Raw genomic sequence first — 27394 nt, forward strand, 5'->3', positions numbered from 1 at the left:
AATAAAATACATTTAGTTTACTTAAGTAGCCACTAACAATACTAATATTTATTTTGCTAATTATTATTGAACTGAAGTATTGAATATTTTCTGAAATTCTTTCTAACTAATTATATCAAAATTCTCTTTATTCTATTCATTAATAACTCATAAAAATGTTAAGTGATTTAAAACCCCAAGTAGATGTATTAAAAACTGTCACGTCACTGAAAGTTAAAAATAAGATTAGAATACATTTCCAATTCCTTCAAATGAATTTGTAGGGCATCATCATTGTTCCCTTTATGACACTGAATTTTACACAATTCTTCAAAAGGAAAGTTGACAGAAAATAAATTATAAATAGAGACAATTTCATGCAGAGTCCAGCTTCCAACAATTCTAGTATCAGGTTATCAGCTTATCTGAAACCAAATGTTCTCCCTATAAGTGCTGTGTACATGTCTGTCTGAAGCCACAGATAAAAAATGAATGACACAAAAACATCACATTATTAACTGCAATTAATAAAATTGGACATACCATGTCTAACATTAATTTATTCCCTCATCTACATTTGCCAATCATTCACTGACTCATAAGCCATAATACGCTACCAAACCTACACATACATTGACATACCTTTCTCTCCTTCCAAAAGAAACAAGATCAAAAAGGGGGGGAAACATGATGGAAACTGGATGAGTACAAGAAATAGTTGTATTGGGGGGAAATGTTCTTGGTTTTGTTATACAAATTTTAGATTTAGTGAGTCTTGAAAAATAGTTTACAGCAATAGAAGTCATTATGATTAAGCTTTTAGCTTTAGTGTTAAACATTTTATTAATCTAGCCAAAGGGGTATTTAATTTCCAGAGGATTGAATTTTTGTGTTGCTACTCTAATGATAAAATAAAAATTTGATCATTTTGACATATGAGCTTGGTAAATTGAAAAGCCTTGTTGTTTTTTCTTCTCTTTATATTAGATCATGTGATTCATCTAGTAATCTGATCAGAATTGATACTTTACATATATGCTTTTTTGCTTTTACTAATTCCATATCCTATCTACATTGTTTGGAAAATTATTTTTATCTTGCTAGTAATTTATTAAAAGTTTATTTTTAATAACATCTAGTATACTGTTAGCACGTCAAGAATGCAAATATTCATAACATTAATTAAAAGTGCCAATAGATAGTTGAAAAAATTTTTTGAAATATACAAAGGTATGAAAGACGTAGCCATAGAAAATGAAGACTGACAAATAAATAAAAATTCTTTCTGACATATAAAGAAAATATTGCATGGAATAGAAAAAGAACACAAGAAAATCCTAGTTTAGTTGCTCCAAGAAGATTGCACACAGACTGACCATGAACAAACAGCAACAATTATGAATTGGAATATCTGCTAGAAATATCATTTGCTGCAAGCAAGAACTGGTGGATTACACACACACACACACACACACACACACACACACACACACGATATTTTTCATAATGGAAAACGAAGAATCTAAATAATCTGGGACTTTAGAATTAAAGCAAACAAGTATCTTCCACATAACATCCCAGAGTTAAAAATTGTGATAAGAAAGTCCAATATACATACACTAGGAAAAGAAGTATTCCTTATGATAGAAAAACACAGATATGATGCTTACTCACTTTGTATTTCTAACATAGTTATGTGCTCATTTTTGACAAAAAAGGAAAATTAAAAATCCATCCTAGCATTACTTTTTGATAAACTCTCACCAATAACAATAATAAAATATTTCTGTCATAAAAGACTTTAGAGTAGTCATAAAATCTTTCCATTTTGGAACTGTGAAAGCATTTTCAAATGTCCAAATATTAATTCAATATATTGAATGTTGCATTTTTGAATTTAATCTTTTTACTGTATTTTTTTAATCTAAACACAATTAACCATGGAATAAATATAAACATTTCTTTTTAAATCATTTTTAGATACTCTAATATCTCTCTATGTATGCAGAAAATATAGATTTTTAAAACACTGATGTACAAAACAGTATTGTCATTTACAGACAACTACAGTGTTTCATTTTATGATTAGTATTGATATTTTAATAGTTATTTCTCTGAATAATCTTTTTAAGACATTAAAATATATTAATCTGGGATAAGAGACAGTAATCTCTAAATGATTTCTGATATTGCATGGCATATATTCCATACATACTGCTTTATCTAATTTCTTACATAATTTCCTTTAGCTATAAGGTTTTAAAAATTCCATACTAATTCAGAAATATAAATATATATGAATTATAAGAATGTATATTATCTTATTTGTATTTGCATCAATCACATTTAAATAAAATTTCTCCAGATGTTATTAGATTTTATGAAAAGCAAAGCTTTTAATATTTTTTAACCTTGTAATAATTATATTAAGCTTATCAAGATATAAATACAAAAGAAAATGAAAGGAAAAGGGAGGAAAATGGAAGAGAAAGAATTGTAGGATCAAGGGAGGAAAAGAAAGAAAAGCACTGACTTCCAACTTCCAACTCTTTCTAGTACAGTAAAATAAGACAGCAACATTATAGCCTTGACTGTTTACTTTTACATACTTAATACTATACTATCCATATCTATAATAACAAAAACTATCAGAATTTTTATCATTCTGAAATTACAATATTATAATATATAGTGAGATAATAATAAAAATAAACGTGCTATATGTAGAATTTTTTCTTTGAGAAAAACTAAATTTCAGAGTGTATCAAATTCTATATTAATATTTGTTGCTGTCCTTATGGAAGCTGACTTGAATAATTTGTTGTATCTTCCAAGTTGAATAGAACAGCTATTTTGCATTCACTAATTAAAATTATTTCTTGCAGTTTTAAAACCTTGGCTTTGTATGTTGTGAAGCTTTCATAACGAATGCTCTTGTTCAAATGTTAGTTTTATATTTATAGATGGTTTTTATTCTACTATATCCATATTTATGCAGAGGAAACATCTTCATCTTAAGAAAACTGTATCACTCTTTTTCTTTTGAAAACTGTGCCACTTTTTACTTTTATCTTTTTATCCTTAAAGTTATCACTAATTTTGAAGAGAAAGAGGTAGCTCTTTCTCATGTCAAATATGGAAGAAGAATATGCTAGAAAACAAGTGGCTTATTTGAATACTAGCACTTACCTGAGGCACATAGGCCAAGTTTGGCCTATCATATTTAAGCTCAGCAAATTGAATAATGACTATGCATTTTTCCTGGTGAGTTAAGTTTAGGCCTGCCTGTGCTATTCTGCACATTGGGCAATTATTACTCTGTTAACAATTTGATCAGATTCAAAACATAGAACAGTAGGATTGGAAGGGGCTTCAGAGAAACCCTTGCCCATGGCAGGAGATCCTGTACCATTCCAGACTTTTGTTGGGCTTGGTGGGATGGATACATGTGATCATAGAAAGAATAACAGAATAATAGAATATAATAACAGAACAGAATTGGTAGGAATGTCAAAGGTCCTCCAGTCAGACCCCTACCCAAGCAGGAGACTCTATACCAGTGGTGGTAAACCTTTTCCAGCTCCCGTGCCAATAATTGCGCTTGCTCACATGCCAGCACCCAGAAGGCAATGCATGCTGGGGACCCCCACAGTCTCTGCGCCTGCGCGAGCAATCCCCTCGTGTTTGCGCATGCACGCCTGATTCCCCTTGCCGCACATCTGCGCCTGTGTACACAATCACTCCTATGCACCATCCATCGGCGCATGCATGTGCGACCCCCCAGCGCATGCTGCGCATCTCTATACACTTTTCTATAATAATTCAGGATATATGAATTCATTGAAGCTAGTACATATTTATCATTTTATTAACAAGTATATTATGAAATAAAATTGTTGAATGCTCATGCTATATCGTATTCCACAGCATTGCCCTTATCTATTAAATTAATAACTTTTACCATATTGATCAAACCACACTCTAAATATTGTGTCCTTTTAGACTTTAAGAGCAATTCAGGGATATTAAAGTAGCCACCAAAAAGGCAATTAAGATGATCAAGGAACTGGAAACTAAGCCTTATAATGAAAGATTAAAGGGACGAAATATATTTAGCCTTGAGAAAAATTGATCAAACAGAATTATGATAGAACTCTTCAAATTCCAGAAAAGATTTGTTCTCTCTTTAATAATGGTTTTAAGTTACAAGAAGGCAGATTCCACTTGAATATTAGAAAAAAAATCATAAGAAAAGTTCATTCAGAAACAATTACACAGTGGTGGATGTATTCATGCAGGAAGAGTACACTATAATTTGGATTTTCTACCTTTAACTTTAACATTATACATGCTGCTGAGAGATCTAATAATTTTTTTTCCTTCCATTCAGTCATGTCTGATTCTCAGAAACTGCTTCGACACGAGCCTGCAGTTTTCATGGCAAGATTTTTCACAAATGGTTTGCACTTGCCTCCTTTTTAGGCTGGAAAAAATGACTGGATCAAGGCAACCCAGCTGCCTTTGTGCCCAAGGGACTAGTAGAATTCAGAGTATACCAGTTTTTATCCTGATGATTTAACTACTATAAAACACATACTTTGGATAAATCCATAATTAATCAAATCCCATCACTGCTGTCCTTTTCCCAAACCTTAAATTCTGCAGTCAAACTGTTCTTTAATCAGAAAAGAAGCAGGTAGATGATCTCCAGTTTAAGTTTCCTAAAGAATATACTATCATTAATAGATGTTATAATATTTTTCCTATTTCCCTATCAGCCTTATTTTGCAGTTGTCTTTTCTTCATATTTTGCTTCATCAGCCATTCCTCAATGATTAGCTTCTTTTTTTCTTTGGCTCACCCACAGTCTTGCAGAGAGAGGATACAAATACTAAGCTTCATTTATGTTTCACTACTCAAAGTATAGAAAGAGATAGCAGCTTGCAGAGGAATCATCCATAATTTACCCACAAAACTCCCAGTGGACCTAAAAGCTTTCTCATCCAAGAAAATAATAACATCTTGAAACTTAAACAACACTATTATATTATTTCAGAACCTAATATTATCAGGTCTTTGATATGTCCATGTAAAATGTGACTTAACTGGATGAACAATAAATGGGAAGTACAAATGGTTACTGAAAATGGTTTTTGAACATGGTGTCAATTTTTAGCATACCCATATCAAGGAAGTAAGTGTAATTCTAACCGAACACCAGATCTTTTTCTAGATCAGTAAAAACTGTTACATAGGTCTCATAGAATTATGGCAAGAGATCCATTTTAAATGATATATACCTGATAAAGTGGGAAATAAATAGACATGCTTTTATATTAGTCAACTGGAAATGTATTCGATATAACTGTGGTTAGTGTTTCTTGGAGCAAGGTGAAAGAAGGTTAGCTTGTGTTGTGACATCACTGAGGATCATGACCAGGTTATGGATAGATTGACAAAGAGAAAATTTATCTCTGTGATTGCTAAGAGTTGCTAATAGCTTGATGGCATATAACCAATCTGAATGTGATATATTCGGTAAAAAGAAATCTGTTTATTTCTCTGACTATTCAGCTATACAGATTAATATAAAACATTCCTTTATAAATAAAAAGAAAATGGGCATTGGTATAATTACCTGAGAACGCCCTTTCTATCTACGCTGCAAGAGAGTCCAGGAATGGGTTAGGCTCCTCCTTCTGACATCATAGAGCTGAGTCTGCCACTATAAAAAGCCAGCCCCTGGCTGGCCCACCCATCTTTTGGCTCAGCTTCTTGTCTGAGAGCATAGTCTCTGGAAGAAATGTTTGTAAAAAGCTGAAAGAAAGTTAGAACTTCACAGGAGACAGCAAATAATTATAAAATCCAGCTCCTGGGGATCCAGTAGAGCTCTGTCTCCAGAAGAGCGGGGATCCGCTCTCCTGCAGTGCTGAGGCTTTGGTGCTGCTGTGCACCCAGGGAGGGTTCAAAGGAACCTCCCACGCAGCCCCACCAATCGAAAAACTTGCTGTTGCTGCCGCCGGCCAAGCCACTTTACAGCTGACTTCGTAGCTCTGTTCCTGCTGCTTCTCAGCTGTTTCAGCTTAATTCAATCGCTCGGGGCCTGGTAAGAGCCTAAAGAGCGAAGAAGGTGGTGAGGCCTTCCCAGGGCCCCTCCACCTGGTGGGCAGCCATTTTGGAATTGCCAGGTGGCTATTTTGTTTCAGCAATGAGAAAAATAATATACATTTTTACAGATTTGTCAGATTATATTTATAATAAAGATGTGTATTTATAATCTTACAAAAAAGCACTATAAAAATATCATAAAAATATGGGACTATCCTATATTCTATAACTAACTCTAGAAAAATACTTCAAAAGCTCACTTGCAAAGCACATTATTAATAAGAGATCAGAGTTGCTATCACCTTGTTGAAAATGATATAATAATATAAGCTTTCAAGAGATTTCAGCAGTTGGTGGACAGTAGAAAATAGTCATCCCAGGCATGGAACTATCAGACTTGGAATCTTAAATATCTTGTATCTAATCTCATACATGTAGTACTCATTGACTGCAATTGTGACTTTGTCATTAAGCATCATGGTCCTTAAGTGAAATGTGACTATGCCAATTTATTACATCATTTCTAGCTGTAGTCATTAAGCAAATCATCTGGGTCAATAATGCAAGATCACATGACCACAACTTGCAACTTCCTGCTAGCTTTTCCATTCCTATGAAAATTTGCAATGGCAATCACAGGACTGTGGGATGTTGTGATTATCATAAATGTATGCCAGTTACCAAGCACCCAAATCACAATCATATGACCATGGGGATGCTGCAATGGTTTCAACTTTGAGAACCAGTTTGTAAGACTCCTTTTTCAGCACAGTTGTAACTTCAAATGGTGTTGAATAAGTGGTCAGTTAGCGAGAACTATCTGTAATAGATCTTTGACTAATCTCATATCAGACAAAAAAATTTCCCAAGATTATTGGTTCCTTTTCTTCATGAGAAAACATACCGTTTTATACATGTATTTTTGGTCATCTAGATTCTAGAAGAGTCATTCAGGATTAATCGTGTTTAAATTTGCCTTTCTCCCTAGCTTTGAGAAACTCTCAACTCCTGTCAACAATATATGGGAGAAAAAAGAATATGTTTTGCTCTTTCAAAATTCAGTTGATAACCTTCTAGCCGGGTTAATATTCCCTGTAATAGATTTTCTCTAACAGATCAGACAACCATGTTAGGTACGTTCTACTAATCTATGAATGAACAAATTAAAATGACAAGAGTACGATTCTAAGGCTACAAGACCTTATTAGTTTTTCCCATGTTATGAATATGTCAGAATCCTGTGTTTTTCTAGTTGAGATATCCTGTTCTCAACTGCATACATTCTAGTATTGACTGACATTTGAAAAGAAGCAATCAGGGCATTAATCATTCTTAAACCCCCATCCATTGCCTTGGAGAAAAAGATAATGACTTTGCTGCCATTTTCATCCCAGATGATGCAATGGAGAAGGAAGAGTGGTTGAGCTTTTTCTATCATTTTTGGTCTTTTGGGTGGCATCTGGAACAAATTATCAGCAAATGATCATAGCTAGCAAAATAATGGTAATCAATGGTTTACAACTCTATAAAGGAGTTTATAGAAAGGAGGATACAAAGTGAAGGAGTGCTACAGTATGCTGGAGTAGATGTACCATAAAATTTTATCTTGAAGGTAAGTAATTCTTACTTTATTTTTTCTCTATCTGTCTTGTCCCTATGCTTTCACTATGTTTAATGTTTTCATGTGCATTATTTGAAGTTAGTACATTTTAAGTGCAGATCTGTAGAAAAGAACAAATACATTTTATACCCTTAATTTAGGGGAATTCATCATCTGCTTTCCAAATCACCTTTTACTTAAGTACAAATGCATACATGGCGGCAAATATTAATATCTCTGAACCCATCTATCTAAATACAATATATGTAGCACCTTAATGATGTCTTTAAATCTATTTCTGGCTTAACCTGATGAAAAAAGTTGCCATGGTCCTCTTTATTTTCTATCTGAAAAGACAGAGGCTATGTGCCTTTCATTAATTTGCAAGATCCGAGGCCCAGTAACTTGGTATTATCAAAAGAGTGGTGTGTTATTTCTTTTAACTCAACATATTTCCAAATTAATAATGGAATATAGTACATTAATAGATAAATTTATTTTTGAACACAATCTTCAGCCTATCTTTTCATACAGTATTTTGGAGCGTCAATGCAAATACCTATATATTTTTATTGCTTTATCTCAAGTGAAATTATTTTTTTTAAAAAAACTAATATTCTTTCAATATGAGTCCCATTGTGTACATGTGTAATTGTAGTGTATAGTTATAAATATTGAATTATACCCTTTCTATATTCTTTAATATTATTGTTGAACAAGCAAAATTAAGAAGGTACTATTTGAAATAAAATAATGAAGCTTTTCACTTCTGAATTTTTTTCATTACTTACATATATCCATAGTCTATTAGTATGTAATCAAGATATATGTGATTAAATACTTCAGTTTTATAAATGAGGAATTAAGGCACAGAAATACTAAACCAGAAAAAATCCCTCATAAGTTGTTTAGCTGAATGATTGGAGTTCCTGTCTTCCTAATTATTATTAGTGAGCAAAACTAGTTCAGCTTTTTTTATCCTTTTATGAAATATGAACTTCACTTTTAGTTGCAATTTTCTCCTTTATCAAAATATTCTCAGAAATTCTAGGATTCAAGATCAACTTGTGGCTTTGGTATTATGCTACCTTATTTGTTAACCATCCCATTCCAGCGGGAATATTTCACCATTTTTATGTAGGTTTAACCCCTTCAAATTGTTATATACCATACAAAATGTTAGCTGTTACACTTTGCGGGGAGGTGGGATTTCCAAAATTTTATTAAAACAGATACAATAACAATTCTATGTTGTCATGTGTGTATATGTGTGTGTGTGTGTGTGTGTGCGTGTATGCATATTTTTCTATTTAGTTTCAACTTTCTTGTTAGAAATCCAACCTCTTGATAAAAACAACAGAATTATTTCTTAATTGCTTTGCACAGTGTAGGATACAATGAGGTTAGAAGTAAAAAAATAGATGTGTCCTGGCTACTGTTAAGTAGCATTTGGTATGGCATTAAAATTTTCTGGCTGGGCAGCAAAATTATTTAATAGGGAACTAAAAACAGTGGCTGATATTTTCTTTTCTTTTAACATGGGGCAGCTGTACATTATTTTGCCAATTATCACTCATGATATTTAGCAGGACTAAGTATTCAATCTACAATAGTAGGTTTCTCAGATCTGTGCTTAAATTATATAGCATATGGCACAATTTCATACATTTCAGCTATATTTCTGTCAATGCTTCATGAATCAAATCCAGACTCTTGCAGCATTCTATATTTTATTAAAACAATAATTAGTAAATACAACATGTATAATTTCAGTACGTGTATCGTTACAAAAAAGAAAGAACTCAGCAAAGAAGTCATAATGTGATCCAGAAATAAGAGTCTGTGTCCCTGTTCCCTAGAAGTTTGTCAGAAAGTCAAAATAATGTCTTGCATGCACTGCTAACAGACTGTGTGGAAATTTTTTTAAGTTTACTTTTTCTTTATTCTTCTGTCTTTTTTATCCATCTTCCCTCATTGTAGCAAATTAGACGCCCGGATGAAAGCAAAGGAGTTGCTAGTAGAGTTGGATCCCTCAAAGTAAATATGTTTCTAAATTTTATTTTGCAAGTTTTCTTCTATAGCCTACACATTTTTTTTTTTACAGGGAGTGGGGGAGGGAAGAAGGGTGGGGCTTCAATATTTCTCACCCATTCCACTTACTTTCACGTTTTTTTAATCACTGTGGGATCACTTTTTATTTGTTTCTGTGCTATACAAGAGCCATCATAACTCAGTTAGCTAGAGAAAAGTTGCCAAACTGTTATTTCTGAATCATACTGTACCTCTGCAAAAGAAATTAGCTTACTTAACCTGTCTTTGGATTAGAATCATGAACACTTAAGATGGCAAGGTAGCAAATTATTTTCATTCCAGGTAGAGAAAGATTCTTAGGCATAATCTACCCCCTTCTTAAACTTATTTAAATGCAGTAAATGAGTTAGTCTGATACCTTGTAAGTGGAAAAGGATAGTTTAAATGGATGTACTTTCAAGTGTATCTAAATAGACACAATACTTTTTCTTCAGTTTGAAAGTTAATGAGATAGTTGTTTTCTATTAGTGCTCTTAGGTTTTATTCTTCAAAAGTACTTATGTATCAATAAGTTAGACGAACTCGAACACGTGTTTGCACATTCATTTAAATGGAAAATGGAGAGAGTTTTGTGAAATTTCTTTGAATAAATTCCCTTTAAAATTAAATCTTAGACATCACTAAACTAATCTCCATCTTGTGTGGTATATGATTATTAAGATATGTTAATTTATATATTTTATAGACTTGGCCAACAAATCAATGAATGTAGTGGAAATATGTTTAATATCTTGGATTATAAAAATGCTGAAAGCTCATAACATAGTTAACCTGACAATATTCAGCAATATAAATAGGTAATTATTATTTATAAACTTTGAAGCATTTCACTATTACTTCAATTGTGTTTTGCACCACATGGAGCACTAATTTCTTTCTGGGTGTTTTGTTTTGTTTTTGTTTTCGCACTTTCTTGCCATCTCAGTTTTCTGTCTTGAAAATTACTTTCTTTTGTGTGTGTGGTATGTGTGTATTACCTTTATTCCAAGAGAAGCCATCTTACTATCTCTCTTAATACTACTCAATAGAGTTGCTGTCTGTAAAAGTCTCATTGCACTGAGCATAAAGAAGGGGAAAACAAAATTGTAATTATGCATTTGTTTTCCATATTCAATTCAAAAAAATGAATCTAATGAAAATGAAAATAAAAATGCTATCATACTTATACTAATGATAATGTCACATTCCTCTATGTCTTTCTCTGAGGATTCTTTTTTTTTTAAAGAATTAAAACTGTATTGCAATTGAGGTATACATTATGTACATTAATTGACGCTTTACATAAATAAATAAACAATGCCAAACAGTATATTTAATAGATTAGCCATTATAAATAAATCCACATTAAACAACCAATGAGAAATCAGTTTCCAAATTGTATTGTTAGAAATGTATACATTTTTGCTAAAATATGAATGCAGTATTTTAAAGTTCATATTTTTGGTTTTTGAATTTATTGGCATATACCCAAAACACAAGGATTAAATAAAGATAATTACTTGGAAATATTATTATTATGGGAAACAACACAGTGATCAGAATAAGAATATTTAGAAATTGTATGAGGATAGAGTATTTTAAAAATATATTAAAAATGCTCTGAAAATGGGAACTCTGATGGTTAGAAATAAATATATGAATATATTTGCTAATTAACATGTACATTTTTTTAAAGTTGCTATTTTAACCAAATGATTTTTTTATCTTTACAAAAGGCTAATCTTTTTGTATTATGCTACATGTATTACAAAGACTATGAGAAATGAGTTGCACTGTATCTTCAGTTTTTAAAAAAATGGAAAGAAAGAAAATGAAAAGACAATAGATGGCTTTTTGAATTCATTTTCTGATGTTTACATATAGCTCCATCGAAAGCTGGAGGAGCTCAGAGATCACCTACATGAGAATGTCAAAGGATGCTCTCCGAGTAAATGTAGGATTTCACTCGGTGAATTATTTTTAATAAACTTTTGCTGGCTGGTAATACCAAATGTGATTGGTTTGTTTTCTCATCCCATCATCCTTCCCCTTTTTCTTTCCCCTCTTCTGTTACCTTTTCTAATTCAGGTTTTATACCATAAAAATGATTTTTTTTTCTAAATGATTGACCAACTGTTAGTTACTTTGTGGACTCACTGCTATTAAAAAAATACTTTTTGTCTCCAAATTCAATTGTGATGTGAAATCATTTCCTAATTCTAAAATAAATAATCTAGTCCAGCGTTTCTGAAGCTGCTTTCCTTCAGCTTTGTTGCACCAAACCAATCTCTAACCAGGAGTAGCAGTAACCATGTCACCTGAAGATGGAAATTATAAGACATCTGGAGAATAATAGATTGGGCCTAAGACAAAAAGTAGATTATGTGAATACTAGACAACATGTAACATCTCAGAAGTATACTTAAAGCATATGTTCTTTTGTGATATTTCATGTTTTATTTCTAGAGCTTTACAGTTTAATAACAAGTGCATCTCATGACTGATTACTACATATTATCTCTCACTGTAGTATTTTATTTTTCTTTATTGCACACCAGCCTTTATATAGGTTTTTTCTATTCAAGGGGAAAGCAGTTTTAGTCTATTATGTTTACCATTGGTCAATCAGTTGGAAAAATAAAAGTGGCTGAAGGAAGCACATACCTGTATGTAATATCCATTGTGGCCCAAATCTTACATTTTGGAGGTATTGACTCAATGTCCTTTCCATTGGCTCATTGCATTTGTTAAAAATTTAAGCGCATAGATGAAATAAACTGGGACAGAATTAGTCTAATCAGGACCATATTTCCTCTAATCATATGCCTCCTATTTTACAAAAATGCCCATACATCTTATTCATTCATTCAATTTATTCATTGTGTATATATTGATCACAACACCACAAATTTGTCTGGAATAGCAACATAATGAAAATAAGTGAGTCTTAGATAATTTTATTTGTTAATTTGTCAACATTGAACTAACTCTATGTGATCATAAAAGTCCCTGTTAGAAATTTGTTCCATGAAATATAATTTCCAAATTATTTTTGTAATATTTATAGTATTGATAAACACATAGAAAATTTTAGTACTGATCCTGATTTTCAGCAGATTGTTTTGATATTAGAACTTCTCCAAAATCTTATATAAGGTAGGAATATATAGCAACAATTATAAAAATAATGATATTAAGCTACTCCATATTTTGATCAGAGATTTGAGATTTAAAGTTATGTTTAAATTTTGGAAAAATGTGGTGGCAAACCATCTCCCTATAATTTAGGTAATTTGAAATCAAAACTATAGATGACCAATGGTCAGGGAATCTAGGATTTGTAGTTCAGAATATGCTGGGCAAAATCCCTTATTTGTGAAATGTATGGCCATATAAATTTGATGAATGAATAAATAAAATACTTATATAGCTATAAATCCTTCACAATTTTATGCGATGCATTTAGATCCTGAAAATGATTATGTGATGGCTAAGAGTTAATACCAACTTGAAAGCACATCATCATCACCAGACAGTAAGAGGTCTGCAAGTACTATGAATGAACTTGTGATGGAAGCCTATCTATTTGGTTACATTTAGAGATTATTTTGAGAAAAAGTAATCAAAGAGAGCATCAAAATGGTTCCGGAGTGACAAACTAGATGCAGAACATATTTTGTATCTTTAACAGTGCCTGCAGCCCCACAAATTAAATAAAAATGCCTGTAAAAAATTGAAATTCTTCATGATTGCAAAATTTCACTAAGTTTTAACTTTTGTGAATTGCCTATTGGGTCTGAAAAGGTTCCTGACTTCTGCAGTAATCTAAGAGGTGTGTAGCTGAGGCCTCCTTTTTCTGCCTAAGGCATAAAGCTAAGATAACTCTAGATTTCTATATGATTTGGCAGTTAGGTATCCTGGAATTGCATTCCTAAACTAGAAAGTTGCCTGCCAAGAATTAAGAATACAGCTAATAATGCCCTTCTTGGAAAGTGAGAGAAGATGAACTAGGAGGCACCATCTTAGGTTGCCAGGACTTATTATTTGGAACAGCCTCCCAGTTGAAATTAGATGTGCTGATAATCTTTAGAGAGTAGTTTAAATCCAAGCCCTCCCAAGAGCAGTTATCAATTGAGAAGGCATCATCTCGATTTATTATCTTGTTGACTGACTGAAATGATAATGGAAGTGAGATTTATCTCATTCACTGGATTATTATTTTTTTAGTTTACCTTGTTTTCTTGTTTTTTTTTAATCCTTACCCAGGATTATTTTTATTATGTTCGCTTCCAAGGTTCATATCAGAACTATGGTGTAATATGAATGTATGTATGAATGAATGAATGAATGAATACTTCTGCCTACTAACTTTTATAAACAGCACTGGATTCGGGAATCATATGAGCTGTATGTGAGCCATCCTCATCCCATTCAGGTTGTTATCCAGGTTGTTTGACCTAATTCATTCCAAAATGTCTTCTTTAGTGTTATAAATTTCCTTTCTTTAATGGAATTAGAAGATTTCTGTTGTTTGCCTGTTGATAAGTTTTTACCCAGGTCTCAAAATGAACTCTCTCAGCTGTTCCCTGTAGAGATTCACTGCAGCTTTATTCCTCACAAAAAGAAGAATGGGGGAATAATTTGAGGGTTATGCAAAATTTCAAGAAGTTTCAGTAGATTTATATTATCTTCCAATTTTCAAGATAGCAATACTCTGTTAACTCTCAAGATAGCTAATATTCAGTATAAAATTTATAAATATAACAAAAAAATTAAGTTATAGAATTATTCCCCTTAGGAAACTCCTTATGTAGCTATTGGAATTATGAGCAGATACCTTGGTCAGTGATATCTACCTTTTCCCTCTGTCTTCAGGGATCCTTCCCTCAGGACCGTTGTTAGTAATAGTCTTGTGGACAGGAGAGGGATGAGTCCACCACAATCATCTTTGGAGTTGGTTATCACTACCTTTCTTTTCTTTCATTATTTAATAATTTTCCTATAGAATTTTGGTCAGATATCAAGATATAGAAGAGTAGTCAGATTGCTTAGCATATCCAAGCTGTCAGTTAGCTGCAGCTACTTAGCTTAAAAAAGTAAACACTCTAATCCTTATCAGAATGGAAGTACATCCTCCACACAACTTAAAGCCCTATGTTAGTCATCCCACTGAGGATTCAAATAATCTTTATGAAAGGATTTTACAACCACTCCCCGTCTCCCTCCCTCCAGTCATCAAATATTGATCCATTGCTGACTACATGGAGATATTCACAAGTATGAAAGATAGCCAATAATGCCGTAGCATCCCAGCACTATCTTGTGAACATGTGCCTTCTGAATAGACCAGCAATTCTGTGACCACATATCCTTTCTATTCTAGTCGTGAGTTTTGCATTTTGCCCTTATCTCTTAAAATGTTTCCTTTTCAATTCAGGTATGTCATCATATGTTAGTCACCTAACATTTTTATAGATCAGATAACAAATAATGTATCATTACTCAAAATTTAATTAAAGATGCAGAGATTGGTATGCAGTTTTATATGTCGCACCAATTGTACAAACTTCACAAAGTCTGGCTTCAAACTTTGTCAGACTTCACAAAATAATATTCATAAATTGCGTGAGTGAAATTATACACAGAACAATGTTTGTAAAATTTTAGTCAGCATGATTTTTCCCTTTCCATGGTAAATGTCACTGGAACAGCTTTTAGGTTTATAGGATTTGACAGAATTCAATAGAAGAAATCTCTTTGAGGTTTTTAGCCTAAATACATGGCAAGAAGTTTCATTTTCTTAGACTCGCCTGATAACAATCTAACAGCATTGCATTCCACTGTGAATTCTTCCCTTTCATTCAAGTCTTAGAAAAAAATGAAACAACGAAGTCTTTTAAATTGCAAGGTTTTCTTTGTATTCAAGATTTGAGCCTAAAGTAAAATATACACACATAAATACCTACACTCACACATTTACTATCTATAGTATCACTTTAACATGATAATGAAGGTGAGATGGGAAATGCCTCAAATTGACAAACATATAAATATAAGCATTATACTCCATCTGGCCTTACCTCCTTCCTAATCTTAAAAAGGCTTTCCAGAGAGAGGTGGAATTTTTCTGGTACCTAGCTTTTCTTTGCTTAGTAAAACATTTGTGCTTCTTTTTGTCCATCATTTTTACTCCATCAAGAGCTTCCTGCATTGGGTGGACATGTCCCTATGAAGTTTTTCTCTTTCCCTTTCTGGTCTTCTACGTGATTGTCCACATAGTGCCCAGCAGCTCTCTTCAGCAATTGTTTCCAGAACTGCTCTCAAACAAGAATTCTCAGTAGTACAAAATAGTGTTGTTCATTGATCCTTACTAAAACCAATAACCCAACTTCAACAATCAGAGTTGTCTAATCCGATTTAGTTGATCACAATTATCTTCATTCCAATCATTATTTAGTACTTTAGTATTCATAAAGGTAGTCTTTCTCTACCTTTCTTCTGCCCAGAGTCCTTTCTGAGTCTTCCTTTAAGACACCATCTTTAAAGCCAGCCCATCCTTTCTTTCTGTGAGAAACTTTCTTGTGATAACTGAATTATTTCTATCCTTATCAACAAAACTAGCACAAAGTAACAGAACGCATTTGTTTGAATGTGAGTGTGAAAGTAAGAAAATGTGACTGTGATAATTCCAGGCATGTCATAGTAAGCAGTGGTTATATATGAATTGAGTTTATATGTACTATAATATACTTGTTTAGCTCCACAAATAGATAGAAGAAAACATCAGCCAATTATACAACCAAGTTGCTTGGATTATTGAAAAAAGCATTTTGGATTATGTTAACCTTGTCCTGAACTGAACATAAGAAGACATGAAATGCATTGGTTGATTCATAAAGAAGTTTATGGAGTAATTAGAACTGCTGTTCTATTTACCAAAAATGCTTTCTGTCAAATAAGTGGGATTTTCTTTTGCAAAAATGAGATTCATTTATAGTTTTCTGATAACTCATGTCTTTAAAAGTTCGGATTAGCTCACACAACTTGTTTTAGTAAAATTTAAGGTAAATTTTCAGGAATTTAGCATACATTTTGAAAGTCCGTATTTGTTACAATCATGAATTAACAATTGAATTATTTATATATGATTACAATCCTAAAATATTCATATTTAAATATTCTACTTTAAATGGCATTGTAGGTGGAAAGCCATCTCAATCTATAATAAAAAACACTCCAATTTAATTGCACCAATTAACCACTTTATGTATTTGATGAAGTGAGCTGCAGCTCATTAAAATGTATGTCTTTTAATACAATTGTTAGTCAGAAAAATTGCTACCAGACTCCTGACTTTTTGCTATCTTAAATGGCTTAATCTACAAAATATTTTTATATCAGAAATCTAATTTGTAGAACACAGAAAACCTCTGCTATGTCTCACTGCTGGAACCACCAAAACAGAAAACATTTTAAGACCCTTACTATGTCATCACCTCTTTTTTAACAATGTTTTCTTTTCCCCACTGCATAACCAGGCTCGGCTCCCTTCGTGCTCATCCACCTATAGTGTTTCTGAGGTATACTTTGCACGTGTTCTTTCATAGTACAGTTTCTTCATTCATCACTCTTTGATTTAAATCTATTTATTTCATTTGGTCTTCCCCATGCAGAAGTGAGAGAAAAAAATATCACCTTGTGGGATTTATTATGCATGCTCACCTTGCAACCATGTCCAGCATAGTTTAATACCAATCAACCACTTAATCTTAGAACAATATTTAATTGCAGCATTTTATAGTCTATAATAATATTGTATAATTACATACAAACCAAAATTCTGTGCAATTTTTTAAAAGAAAAGTTTTTTATGCAGAAAATTATGTATAATTTTGTAACCTATCCACAGTCACTGCTGTGAGATGAATGGCCACATAATTCACTGAAATTAATTAATTAAATGCTTGTTTATTGGATTTTTTAATAATCAGGTCTTTCAGAAATAGATTACAGAGTTCAATAATTGTACGAGTTTAAAGTTTTATCTGTTTCATAAATGAGATTGGAGGAAAAGTGAAGGAATTGCTCTTTCAGTTATACTTATTCAGTGGAATGGAAATATTGGAAGAAATTTTTCAATAACTGGGATTTTCTAGAAGCATCCATAAATCATGTTTCCCTGATAACTATTATTGGAATGGAAAGGATGGAAAGATTTCTTGTATTTAATACTGTTCTGGAAGAGTTTTGTACTAACAAATTTATCATGCATCCAACATCGTCACCAAATGATTACTATAAAAATGTCTAAGATCTCGCTGCATTTTTTCCTTTCAGGTATACAAATACTGTCTGCATGCAATTTTGCAAATACAGAGAATGTTCCCAAAGTTGTTATTCTCAAGTCTTTTTTTTTTCTTGTTCTAACAAAGCCTGCTGCCGTGCTTGACATCTTGCAAGATATTTAGCCATGTCACAATAAATTATCCATTAATCTACCCTGTGTTTAAATATCTGCTCACTTATTCACGTTCTTTATGGAGACAGAGAAGGTCAGGAGATGCACTGGGTAATTATGAATTGAAAATGTGGGGGATTTATATTATCAGGAAGGACCATAGGATGGATAACAGCTAGATTATAATATTTGAAATTCCAGTGAATTAGAAAAGCTCTAAAAAAATATGTCTGGATTATTTGCCAGTATGACTTAGTAGTCCATAAGGGTAAATAGAAGGTACCATTTTGGCACTCCACTGAGGTAAGACCAAATGCATCCGTCTGGAGACTGCTAATTTTAGAACTCTCATTGTAGATGTAATGGCATCTTTTGGTAATGAGCATATTTGTTCCTATCATAAGTGAATATGTTAAAACAGTGTTTAGTACCAGGCAATTTATGTTAACTCCTCTTCATTTAATATGGTACAGCACTATATATCTTGAGTCCTTTTGCTGCCAGTTTCAACATAGCAATTCACAATGCTCATATAGGAGGAACAGTCATTACAGTGCTTGAATTTTACTATTATATCTGGTGTATACATAAGATTAGCAGTGACACATGTTACACCCAGTCACCCTCTCTCAGTCTAATACATTTCAAATTGTTGCTGTGGGGAAAATAGGATGAAGGTGTGTTTGATATTTTGTCGCCTTGAGTTATTTGTAAAAGTAATAAAAGCGGGATACAAATAAATAAAATAAAAATAAATATGTTGAATATTTAATACTACCACTATGAAAAAGTTTAATGACATATAATAAATAGTTTAGGAGAATAAAGCTCCTCCCCTTAGCTTTCTTGAGTTTTTTGTTATCTAGTATGGCATACTATTTTTTACTTGAAGATATAGCAGACATACCAAATTGTAATACAAAAAGTCATTATACCATTCTTCTCAAAGTATAGAATAGTGGCCCATAAACAATGTGAAATCTGCTTGAAGAATACTTTAGCCTCTATCCTCACTGTCCTACTTACACCCTTACCTCATTATACAAACATCTACATGGCTGGGAATGCACTGCTTAGTCATAAGTCACATGCATATTGTCCATTGCTTGCAGTGAACAATTGAAATTGAAATAATTCATTATTTTCTGTTGTAAGTTCCTCCTGAGATCAGAAGGTGGCCTAATTTCTATGAAAATTACTGGATAACTTAGGCACCTGTTTAACTGTTTTAATAACTTTGATATTCTGTCTGTATATTTTGGTTTGTACCTCATTCTATACTTTTCTTTCTGCCTTTGCTATGTTTCCTTTAGCCTTTTACTATAAAATTAAGTAAATAAAAATATCCATTTTTGACATCTCAGCTAGTAGAAAACAGAAGCCCATAATAACTCTTTTCTATTTTGACAGACAGGTATTGGTTTTAATGGAACTATCACTGGACAACCCATGCAGCTTTTATTCATAAAGTAGACTTGAATCTTGTCACTCTGAAACTTTATTTTTATTTTTTTAGATATCTCCTAAAAATCTCCCAATAGCCTTAATAATAAGTTGTCTAATATAGGAGACAATTAAAGGAAGTTTATTATTAATTTAGCTAGGGTCATGATGTTGTATTTCATTACTGCTGTAGTGGATTTACAATTATGATTGCCCATATATGTCTAAATAAAAGAAGCCAAAGACAAACACTGGAAAATCATAATCTTCATATATTGTTTGAGTAAGCTTAATGGTATATGACAGGTCAGTATTTTAAATAGGACACAAGAGTCAATGACAGATCCACTGGTATCAATAAACAAAAAATACATATTCATCCTGCTTTTCCTAAGAGGGCTCAAGATGGCATACATAGTATCTCCCTTCATTTTGTGCAGCAGCTCACATAATTAGGCATTGAGAAACTGTGGTAGTCAAAAATCACCTGAGCTCCATGGTGAGTGAATATTTGAATCTAATCTCTCTCTCTCTCTTGCCAGTTCCACTCAAACACCTAACTACTGTATTTTATGTATATTTTAAAGCACAGGTGTCAAACTCATAGCATCACGTTGCTGTCATGTGATGTATTGTGACTTTTTTTTTCTTTTCCCAGAACTGGGGCGGGCATGGCCTGAGTGTGACATATCTGGTTTGACACCCCTGGTTTAAAATTTAGGAGTTCTAACAATTATTAATAGAGAACATTTCCTGCTTCAGTATTGGTGATCTGAGAAATCAAAATATATTCATCTTGTTTTTTCAAATCTCAGATTCATCATTTTTGTGTTTTGAAGAAGAATTGGCACCTCTCAAAATCAGAGTTGGTGAGGCTAATTTCATGACATTTGGAATATAAACCTTTTAATATGATTTTCCTGGAAACTGAAGTTCTGGGAAGAAAAGAAGCATTTCAAATGATTTTCATGCTTTGTTTGAACGAACAAAAAAAGAATAATTTTTAATAATTTTTTAAACTATAAATTTATCATTCTGTAAGAGTCATATCTCTAAAATATAGCCTGTTCTCTAAAGACATTTGGTGATGTGTATGTTCTTTCTTTTGTCTGTCTAATGAATATTATTTGAGGAAATCTAAATGTAAACTTGCATTATTAGATACATATCTTTTGCATCTAGTTTTCTCTTATATTTTCATATACTTCTTATTTTTTATATTTTTCTTAGATGTTTTTCCACATTAGTTCTTTCAGATTCTTGGAAGTGTAACTTCATGCAAATACATAACAAGCTGTATTATTAAAAGTTCTTGGTGGCTAATTTAATCTAGATGATTAAACATTTTATACTTTTAGATTGTAGGACACTACAGTAAATTATATAAAAACAGTTGTACTTAAAGGTATAAGTGTCATGTAGCTGTTAGAATTTTTTTACAGATATGTATCATACTTGAATAATTTAGTAGTTCCCTAAATGTATAGAAAAAAGGGACTTCTGTCAAAATTATACATAGTGTAAATGTTTCTTTCAAAGTCATATTAAGGAGGTAAACCAAAAGGAATGATAGGCAGTAGTGCATCTATTCCTAATTGTGGCATTTATAAAGAATGTTAATTACAGTACATTATAAAGAGCATACAACCATTTTTTTTAAAAAAAACATTAATACCTCTAATTCAGACAGCTCTTGAAATTTGGAGTTTGCCAAAAACTAAGATCTATATTTCTAAATCTTTCACAGAAAAGGTAATAATATTTTTCAAATATTGTGAAGTATAGCACATTATAAAGAAGGCCCTGTGAAACAATAAGTGAGACCCAAAAATAAAGATCCTTATAATCCAGTGTTTTGTCTTGTTCTTGCATTGCAAAGCAATTGTATTCCTCTAAAACCAATACCAAGACTTTGTAACATAATCTTAATAATGCAACTTTTTTCTGAAGAATGCTTCCATGAGTGTAATGAAATTTAAAATTATAACTGCAATCAATAACTTGGTTTGTTTTAATTGAAAGGAATGACTAAGATTTCTCTTTTAGAAAAATACATTACTGTTTTGTACAAATTTTTAAATTGATATTTAATCAATGTGAGAACCAAAACACCTAATGTAACAGACTGGTGAGTTTTTCTTAACTTGTGGCACTTTTTCCTTGGGCAACACATCCTTGTGTCATGTAAAATACTTTTGAACATCCCCATTTTGAACAGTTTCAGAGGAATTTGCTTTGTTTTATGAGCTCATGAAGGTGGGACATTGCTTTATGGTATTAACCAAAATTAACTATCTTGTACCAATGGAAATATTGTACAGTTCTTTGAACTTGGCCAATATTTTTTCAATGAGGAACAAGGAATTGTAGTGAGATTTTGTAAAAGAGAACAGCTATAAAAGAACATTTTCACTAAGTATACTATAAACTAAATTAAAATAATCTGGACAGAGAGGGCTGCTGGTTTGAGGGAGGGGTCAAAAAGCCATCTACATTAAGATTGAACAGGGGGGGAGGGATATGACATCATCTATCTCCTGTTTGCAACACAGTTCTTTCAGCAGTTCCAAGAAGTTTCCATTCCCATTTGCACTATTCAGGTGACCTGAGGGCACAGATACCTTCCCAAGGAGCCTCAATGACTCTCAGAGAGCTAATGGCTGACATTCAAAGTGCTAACAACCAGATGACTGGTTGTTGAAATCCTTCCATTCCCCAACATTCAGTCAGCACTGAAGAAGCATCTTGGATGAAAAGTGAAAAGCCCAGTTGCCTTTTGAAAACATACCTTTGCAACAGGCAATGTAGTGTGAAAATTATTCTTAACTTACAATTCATCAATTAAGGTGGTCATTTTTTCCCACCATAGGGAACTAAGATACTTTCTATCATTTATTTTATATAAAATAAGTCTTTGTTAGTAATCATTGTCTCTTTGACAGATTTATATTCTTTCTTGTATAGATACTCTAACATGGAAAACATTTTAAATTAAATGATCTTTTGGCTCTCTTCTATCACAGACAAAAGTCTTCTCTATATTATTTTATTTCTTTTAATGCTACTGGCCTTTTTTTCTCCAGAACTTAAAACCATCATATAAACATTTCTGATGTGTGCTATATGACTCTTCTCTTTCTGATTCTACACATCTATTTGAACACATTGAAATTTCTTACTAATTAACGTTTCACCAAGGAACTAAATTAATCTTACAGATTTTTTAAATCAAAACACATTTGACTATTTGCAGACTGTTTTTAAGGATTAAAAGTCTTTTTTTTTTTTAAGACACAAACACTTTTTACTTCTGTCCTTCCATGCTTTGGCCTTTCATCAAGATTTGCTTGATCAGAAGCAAACAAATTGTATGTTGTTTCTCCTTAACTTTATTTTAGTACTGTTTATGGAATATTGTACTGACATATAATTTCTATATTACAAATAATTTCTTTCAGGTATATATTTCAAACACATTTAGTATATTACAACTCTTCTCAGATTATTTCAAAAATCTAGCATATATGTTAGCCAGTCCAAGGCATATCTTAATTATGCTTTATGGTAGATTTGATTTCATTTCTGTCCATATCTCAAAAGTTATTCTTTCTCTCCAAAGGGTAAATTTTTAAGAAGAGATTGGACAACCATTTGGTATAAGGTTTCCTGCCAGAGCAGGGGATTGGACTAGAAGACCTCTAAGGTCCCTTCCAACTCTGTTATTTTATTCTGTTATTTTATTCTATTCTATTCTATAAATTTGAAGGGTGGCCCATGACTCTGTGCTTGGCCTGTTAAGCCCTTTAAGGTTCAAAGCAGAAAGTTCTTGAAACTTCTTACACTTGTTTGAATGAATCTATGCTTGAAATTTCTACATGGAAGAAAGTTGTTTCCATTAATAGTTTACATACATTAAGTAGCACTGTGGCTTAAACACTGACATGTCTATATCATACTCTGCATGTGGACATGTGAAAAATGTCTGCATCTCAAAATAAGAGTCATTATTGATTTAAGTCCTTATGAGGAGTTTATTATTTATTTATTTAATATAGTGTATTATAAACAGATTTGTAAGGCAAAAATTCTCAGATACACACACACACAGGAAAACACATAAAACAGACATTAAAATCAAGTAATCAAGTTTTATTTCATGGTTTACAGCAAATACTACATCACAAAAAGGCAGTAATTTCTAAAGCATGGGTGTCAAACTCGCGGTGTCACGTTGCTGTCACAAGATGTGTCATGACGTTTTTCCCCTTTGTGGAACTGGGATGGGTGTGGCCTGTGCATGACACATCTGGCCTGCAGGCCGCCAGTTTGACACCCCTGATCTAAAGCATTGATGGCATAAGAAAGTTAGTATAACATCTAATAAAAATGAAAATTAACTAAATAAATAATGTTTAAGTATAGATTAAATCTGAAGCATGTGTTTTCTATCTAATTATCTACCAACAGAAATTAGTTATATTGTATGCTTGATTACAATTTTGATTGGAAGTAATCACTGCTTCATATAAAGGACCACTACCTTTCTCAGAAACTTAGAATAAACTCAATATGGTAATATTGTATGTGCCTCATAAGACAGTAAGACTCAGCACTTGCCTGAGAATTTTGTGTAACCATCAGTTTCAGGCCACCTACGTGAAGCTTAATAAATCATCTACAAATGTTTAAAAGATGCCACTTGTTTGATCGTACGCTCTTTAGTGATTTAGTTTGTCTTCTTAGACTTTATTTTTAAAAATCATATTCTTGGTCTTGTTACAATTAATCAGCAAGAATTCTTCTCTAAAGAAAGCAGCCAGTGACTGCAATGCTGTCAATAGTCCAGTGGATTATGGTTATAAAAATTGGTTTATCATCCATGTCAGGTAGTTTCAGCACTGAAACATTTTTATTTTCTAACTTTGGAAGACAATCCAATAATTTCAGTATATGTTTTATTTGAGTAGGATTTCACAAAAAAAGAAACAATGGTTTTTACATTTTTTTTTGCACAAATCACCATTTTTAATAGCAAATATGTTTCTCCAGTGTTTCTCTACACCAGATATAGTTTATACACACACACACACACACACACACACACACACACACACACAAAACTGTGATATATATTATACTTCTGCATGCATTATTGAAAGCATTATTGCATTATTGAAAGTTTGAAAGTTATACTTAATGCTCTTTAGGCATTACCAAAGCAGTGTCACAGACTGATTTGTATCAATTCTCCAGTTAACTGGCAGCACTTTATTTTAAATTTTTTTGCAAAATTTGCCAATGTGATATTCATAGACAATAGATCTAGAGAAATGTATCTTCAATATGTTCAGTGCTCTGCAAGAATTATTGCTAAATGAATTCAAGTCTGTTATTTCAGCTGATAGTCCTCAAGAAACATTTCCTGTAACAGCTGCCCTTTGTGGTCCCAAATATTAATATGTTGAAGCATGAGTGTGGCCATTGCAAAAGACAACTCTTATGTTTAAATTAACAATTTTAAGATAAAGGAAAAAAAATACAACTTTAAGAGATATTTTATATTTTTATTAAGTTTAATACTCATGAAAAAATAAAATAAATTTGTGATAAAATATTCTTTACCACAGTCCTTAAGATAGTCATAGAAATAGTTTTCCATTTCTTCCTTCCATGATACTTTTTGGCCTATGAACCTGTTCTATAATGCTAGAATTTCCTAGTGGTGTTCCATCCCGTACTAACCACAGCTGACCCTTCATAATTTCTCAGCCCAGGCAAAATGGGCTGGCTACCAGTCATTTGCTGATAGAAGCAGTAAATGTTCTGAGTTAATGCAAACCTGGAAAAAGACCTATATTGATGGATCTCCTGTTTATAAAGTAAATCTAATGTTTTGATGTTAGTTAGAAGAAAATAACTCTCACATCATAATTGCTTTGCATTATTTATCTTGCTTCCTTCATTATAGCTTACCTAATCCATGACATTTTCCTCTGTCTTGGCTAATATTATATATATGTTTATACAGTATGTATGTATTGGTCCACTGAGTTGGAGTTCTAGTGATGCTTCTAGATATTGCATGCCTTTTTGATGATGAATAGTAACCCTTTCTGTAAATTAAATCTTTCTAGTGTTCTTGAAAAATTGCTTTCAATCAGTGGGAAGGTTTTTTTTTGTTATTAGAGTTTCCTATATTGTATTATACATGAACTTAAAAAATATTTATAAGAATTAGTTGTTTACATTATATTAAAAATTCTTCATCTTTGTACAGTACTTTATTTGACTTCTTAGCTTCTAACTGTACTTACTCTGTGCTAATCTTGTTATGATATAGTAAAGGTAAGTAATTTGTTAAAACTTTCCTAAAGATTATAGGCACATGGTCAGCATTTTTCATCAGCTTCTTTATACTGCGGTTTTGGTTTGGTAAAAAAAAATCGTTTCAATTTTTAAATTTAACATGAATATTTCATGACCACAGCACTCAGAGTCTCTGACTTCGTATGAAAGATGAAAATGGATTTTTAAAAGTAAACATTTATCACTATTGCAGAGTTCAGCTCTATCATACCGTACTTGACCTTTTTGTTATTAGGTATCATATGCATTATTTTCCATCTCCTTCAATTTCTTAATTTCACCTGTGATGTAATATTCATTTTTATAGAGTTATTACTTAGCATTTTCAAAATTGGAGAAATGTAACTTCAAAACCATGAAAATAGTTGATCTACTTTTTTAAAAAATACTTCACTAAACAACAGAATGTAGTTACAATTTGCCTAAAGCTCTTTTTCTAATAGGAACTCAGAACAAAGGAAAGAAAAATATATATTTGAAATAATACAAAAGACATGCACTTGTTATTTTCTGTGAAGAGACTTCCATGAAAAAATGGGTTGAGCCAGCAGAATCCTGTACATACTTGTTTTAAAGAAATATCTATTATACTCAGCCATATCTCAAATGGAAATCATTGTGATGTAGACAAAAATAATCATATCGATTATCTGTATAATCACTTTTCTTTAGATATATATAGAATAACGTAAGTGGCAGCCATATTGTTGTTCATGCACCATTTTGGTAATATAGGATTCGTAATGTTTTGGATATTCAGAAAAGCATAGGAAATAAAAGACTTTCTTTTCTTGTATTCTACTTCTTGTGCTTTAATATATACCTTTCAAAATAAAGCTTTGCCAGCTGCTTTGCAGTAAGATGTCTAGGATATTCACAAGGATAGAAAAAGAATGGAAAAAGTTATTTCATATATTACATTTGGAAATAAATGGGAGGCAGGAACTTATTTTTCCTATTCCAAAGGTTTATTATATATGTGTAGCTATTTTGATGTAAAGCCCATACTAAGTTAGAAGATAATGGTATACAATATATTAAAATGGAAATGCTAACTAGTAACAGTTTTTTATTAGATAGGGTTTCAGCTAAAAAAAAATCTGTGAAACTCATTTTATCCCATTCAGTTTTCATCACTATGGATAGAAGATAAATTTTCATAATATTAAACTTGATGAGTGGTAAATTCAGTTCTATAATAAGGTTCTTCCAAACAGTCAAGAGATTTGTTATTTTAACAGAAGCTGAATCATCATACAAGTTTCAGCTACATTTTGTCATTATACATTTTTTGATTTTGTCCCTGCACTAGCTTCAAACTAAATGAGCTTGATGATGAACTTAATGTTAGCTACAAGCAATAGGTCAAC

The 27394-nt window shown here is 32.1% G+C and overlaps 1 protein-coding gene across 34 annotated transcripts in view; it reads left to right on the forward strand.

Moving 5' to 3' along the window:
- GPHN (gephyrin) overlaps positions 1 to 27394 on the forward strand; it is a 241640-nt gene that overhangs the window by 166087 nt on the left and 48159 nt on the right. For 10 of the 34 annotated variants that reach the window (XM_087951539.1, XM_087951545.1, XM_087951559.1 and 7 more), the window contains 2 exons: positions 9668 to 9724; positions 17296 to 17337. The exons of 15 other annotated variants lie outside the window; for them this stretch is intronic. In XM_087951539.1, coding sequence (XP_087807665.1) covers positions 9668 to 9724; positions 17296 to 17337 — 99 coding nt within the window. The remainder of the gene's footprint in view (positions 1 to 9667; positions 9725 to 17295; positions 17338 to 27394) is intronic. 9 more of the 34 variants (XM_026671163.2, XM_026671165.2, XM_026671162.2 and 6 more) reach the window with 1 other exon arrangement.

This window comes from Notechis scutatus, chromosome 1 (assembly GCF_049901735.1).
Source record: "Notechis scutatus isolate UNSWTSFEM ecotype Mainland chromosome 1, rNotScu1.2, whole genome shotgun sequence".
In the NCBI taxonomy this organism is placed as follows: domain Eukaryota; kingdom Metazoa; phylum Chordata; class Lepidosauria; order Squamata; family Elapidae; genus Notechis; species Notechis scutatus.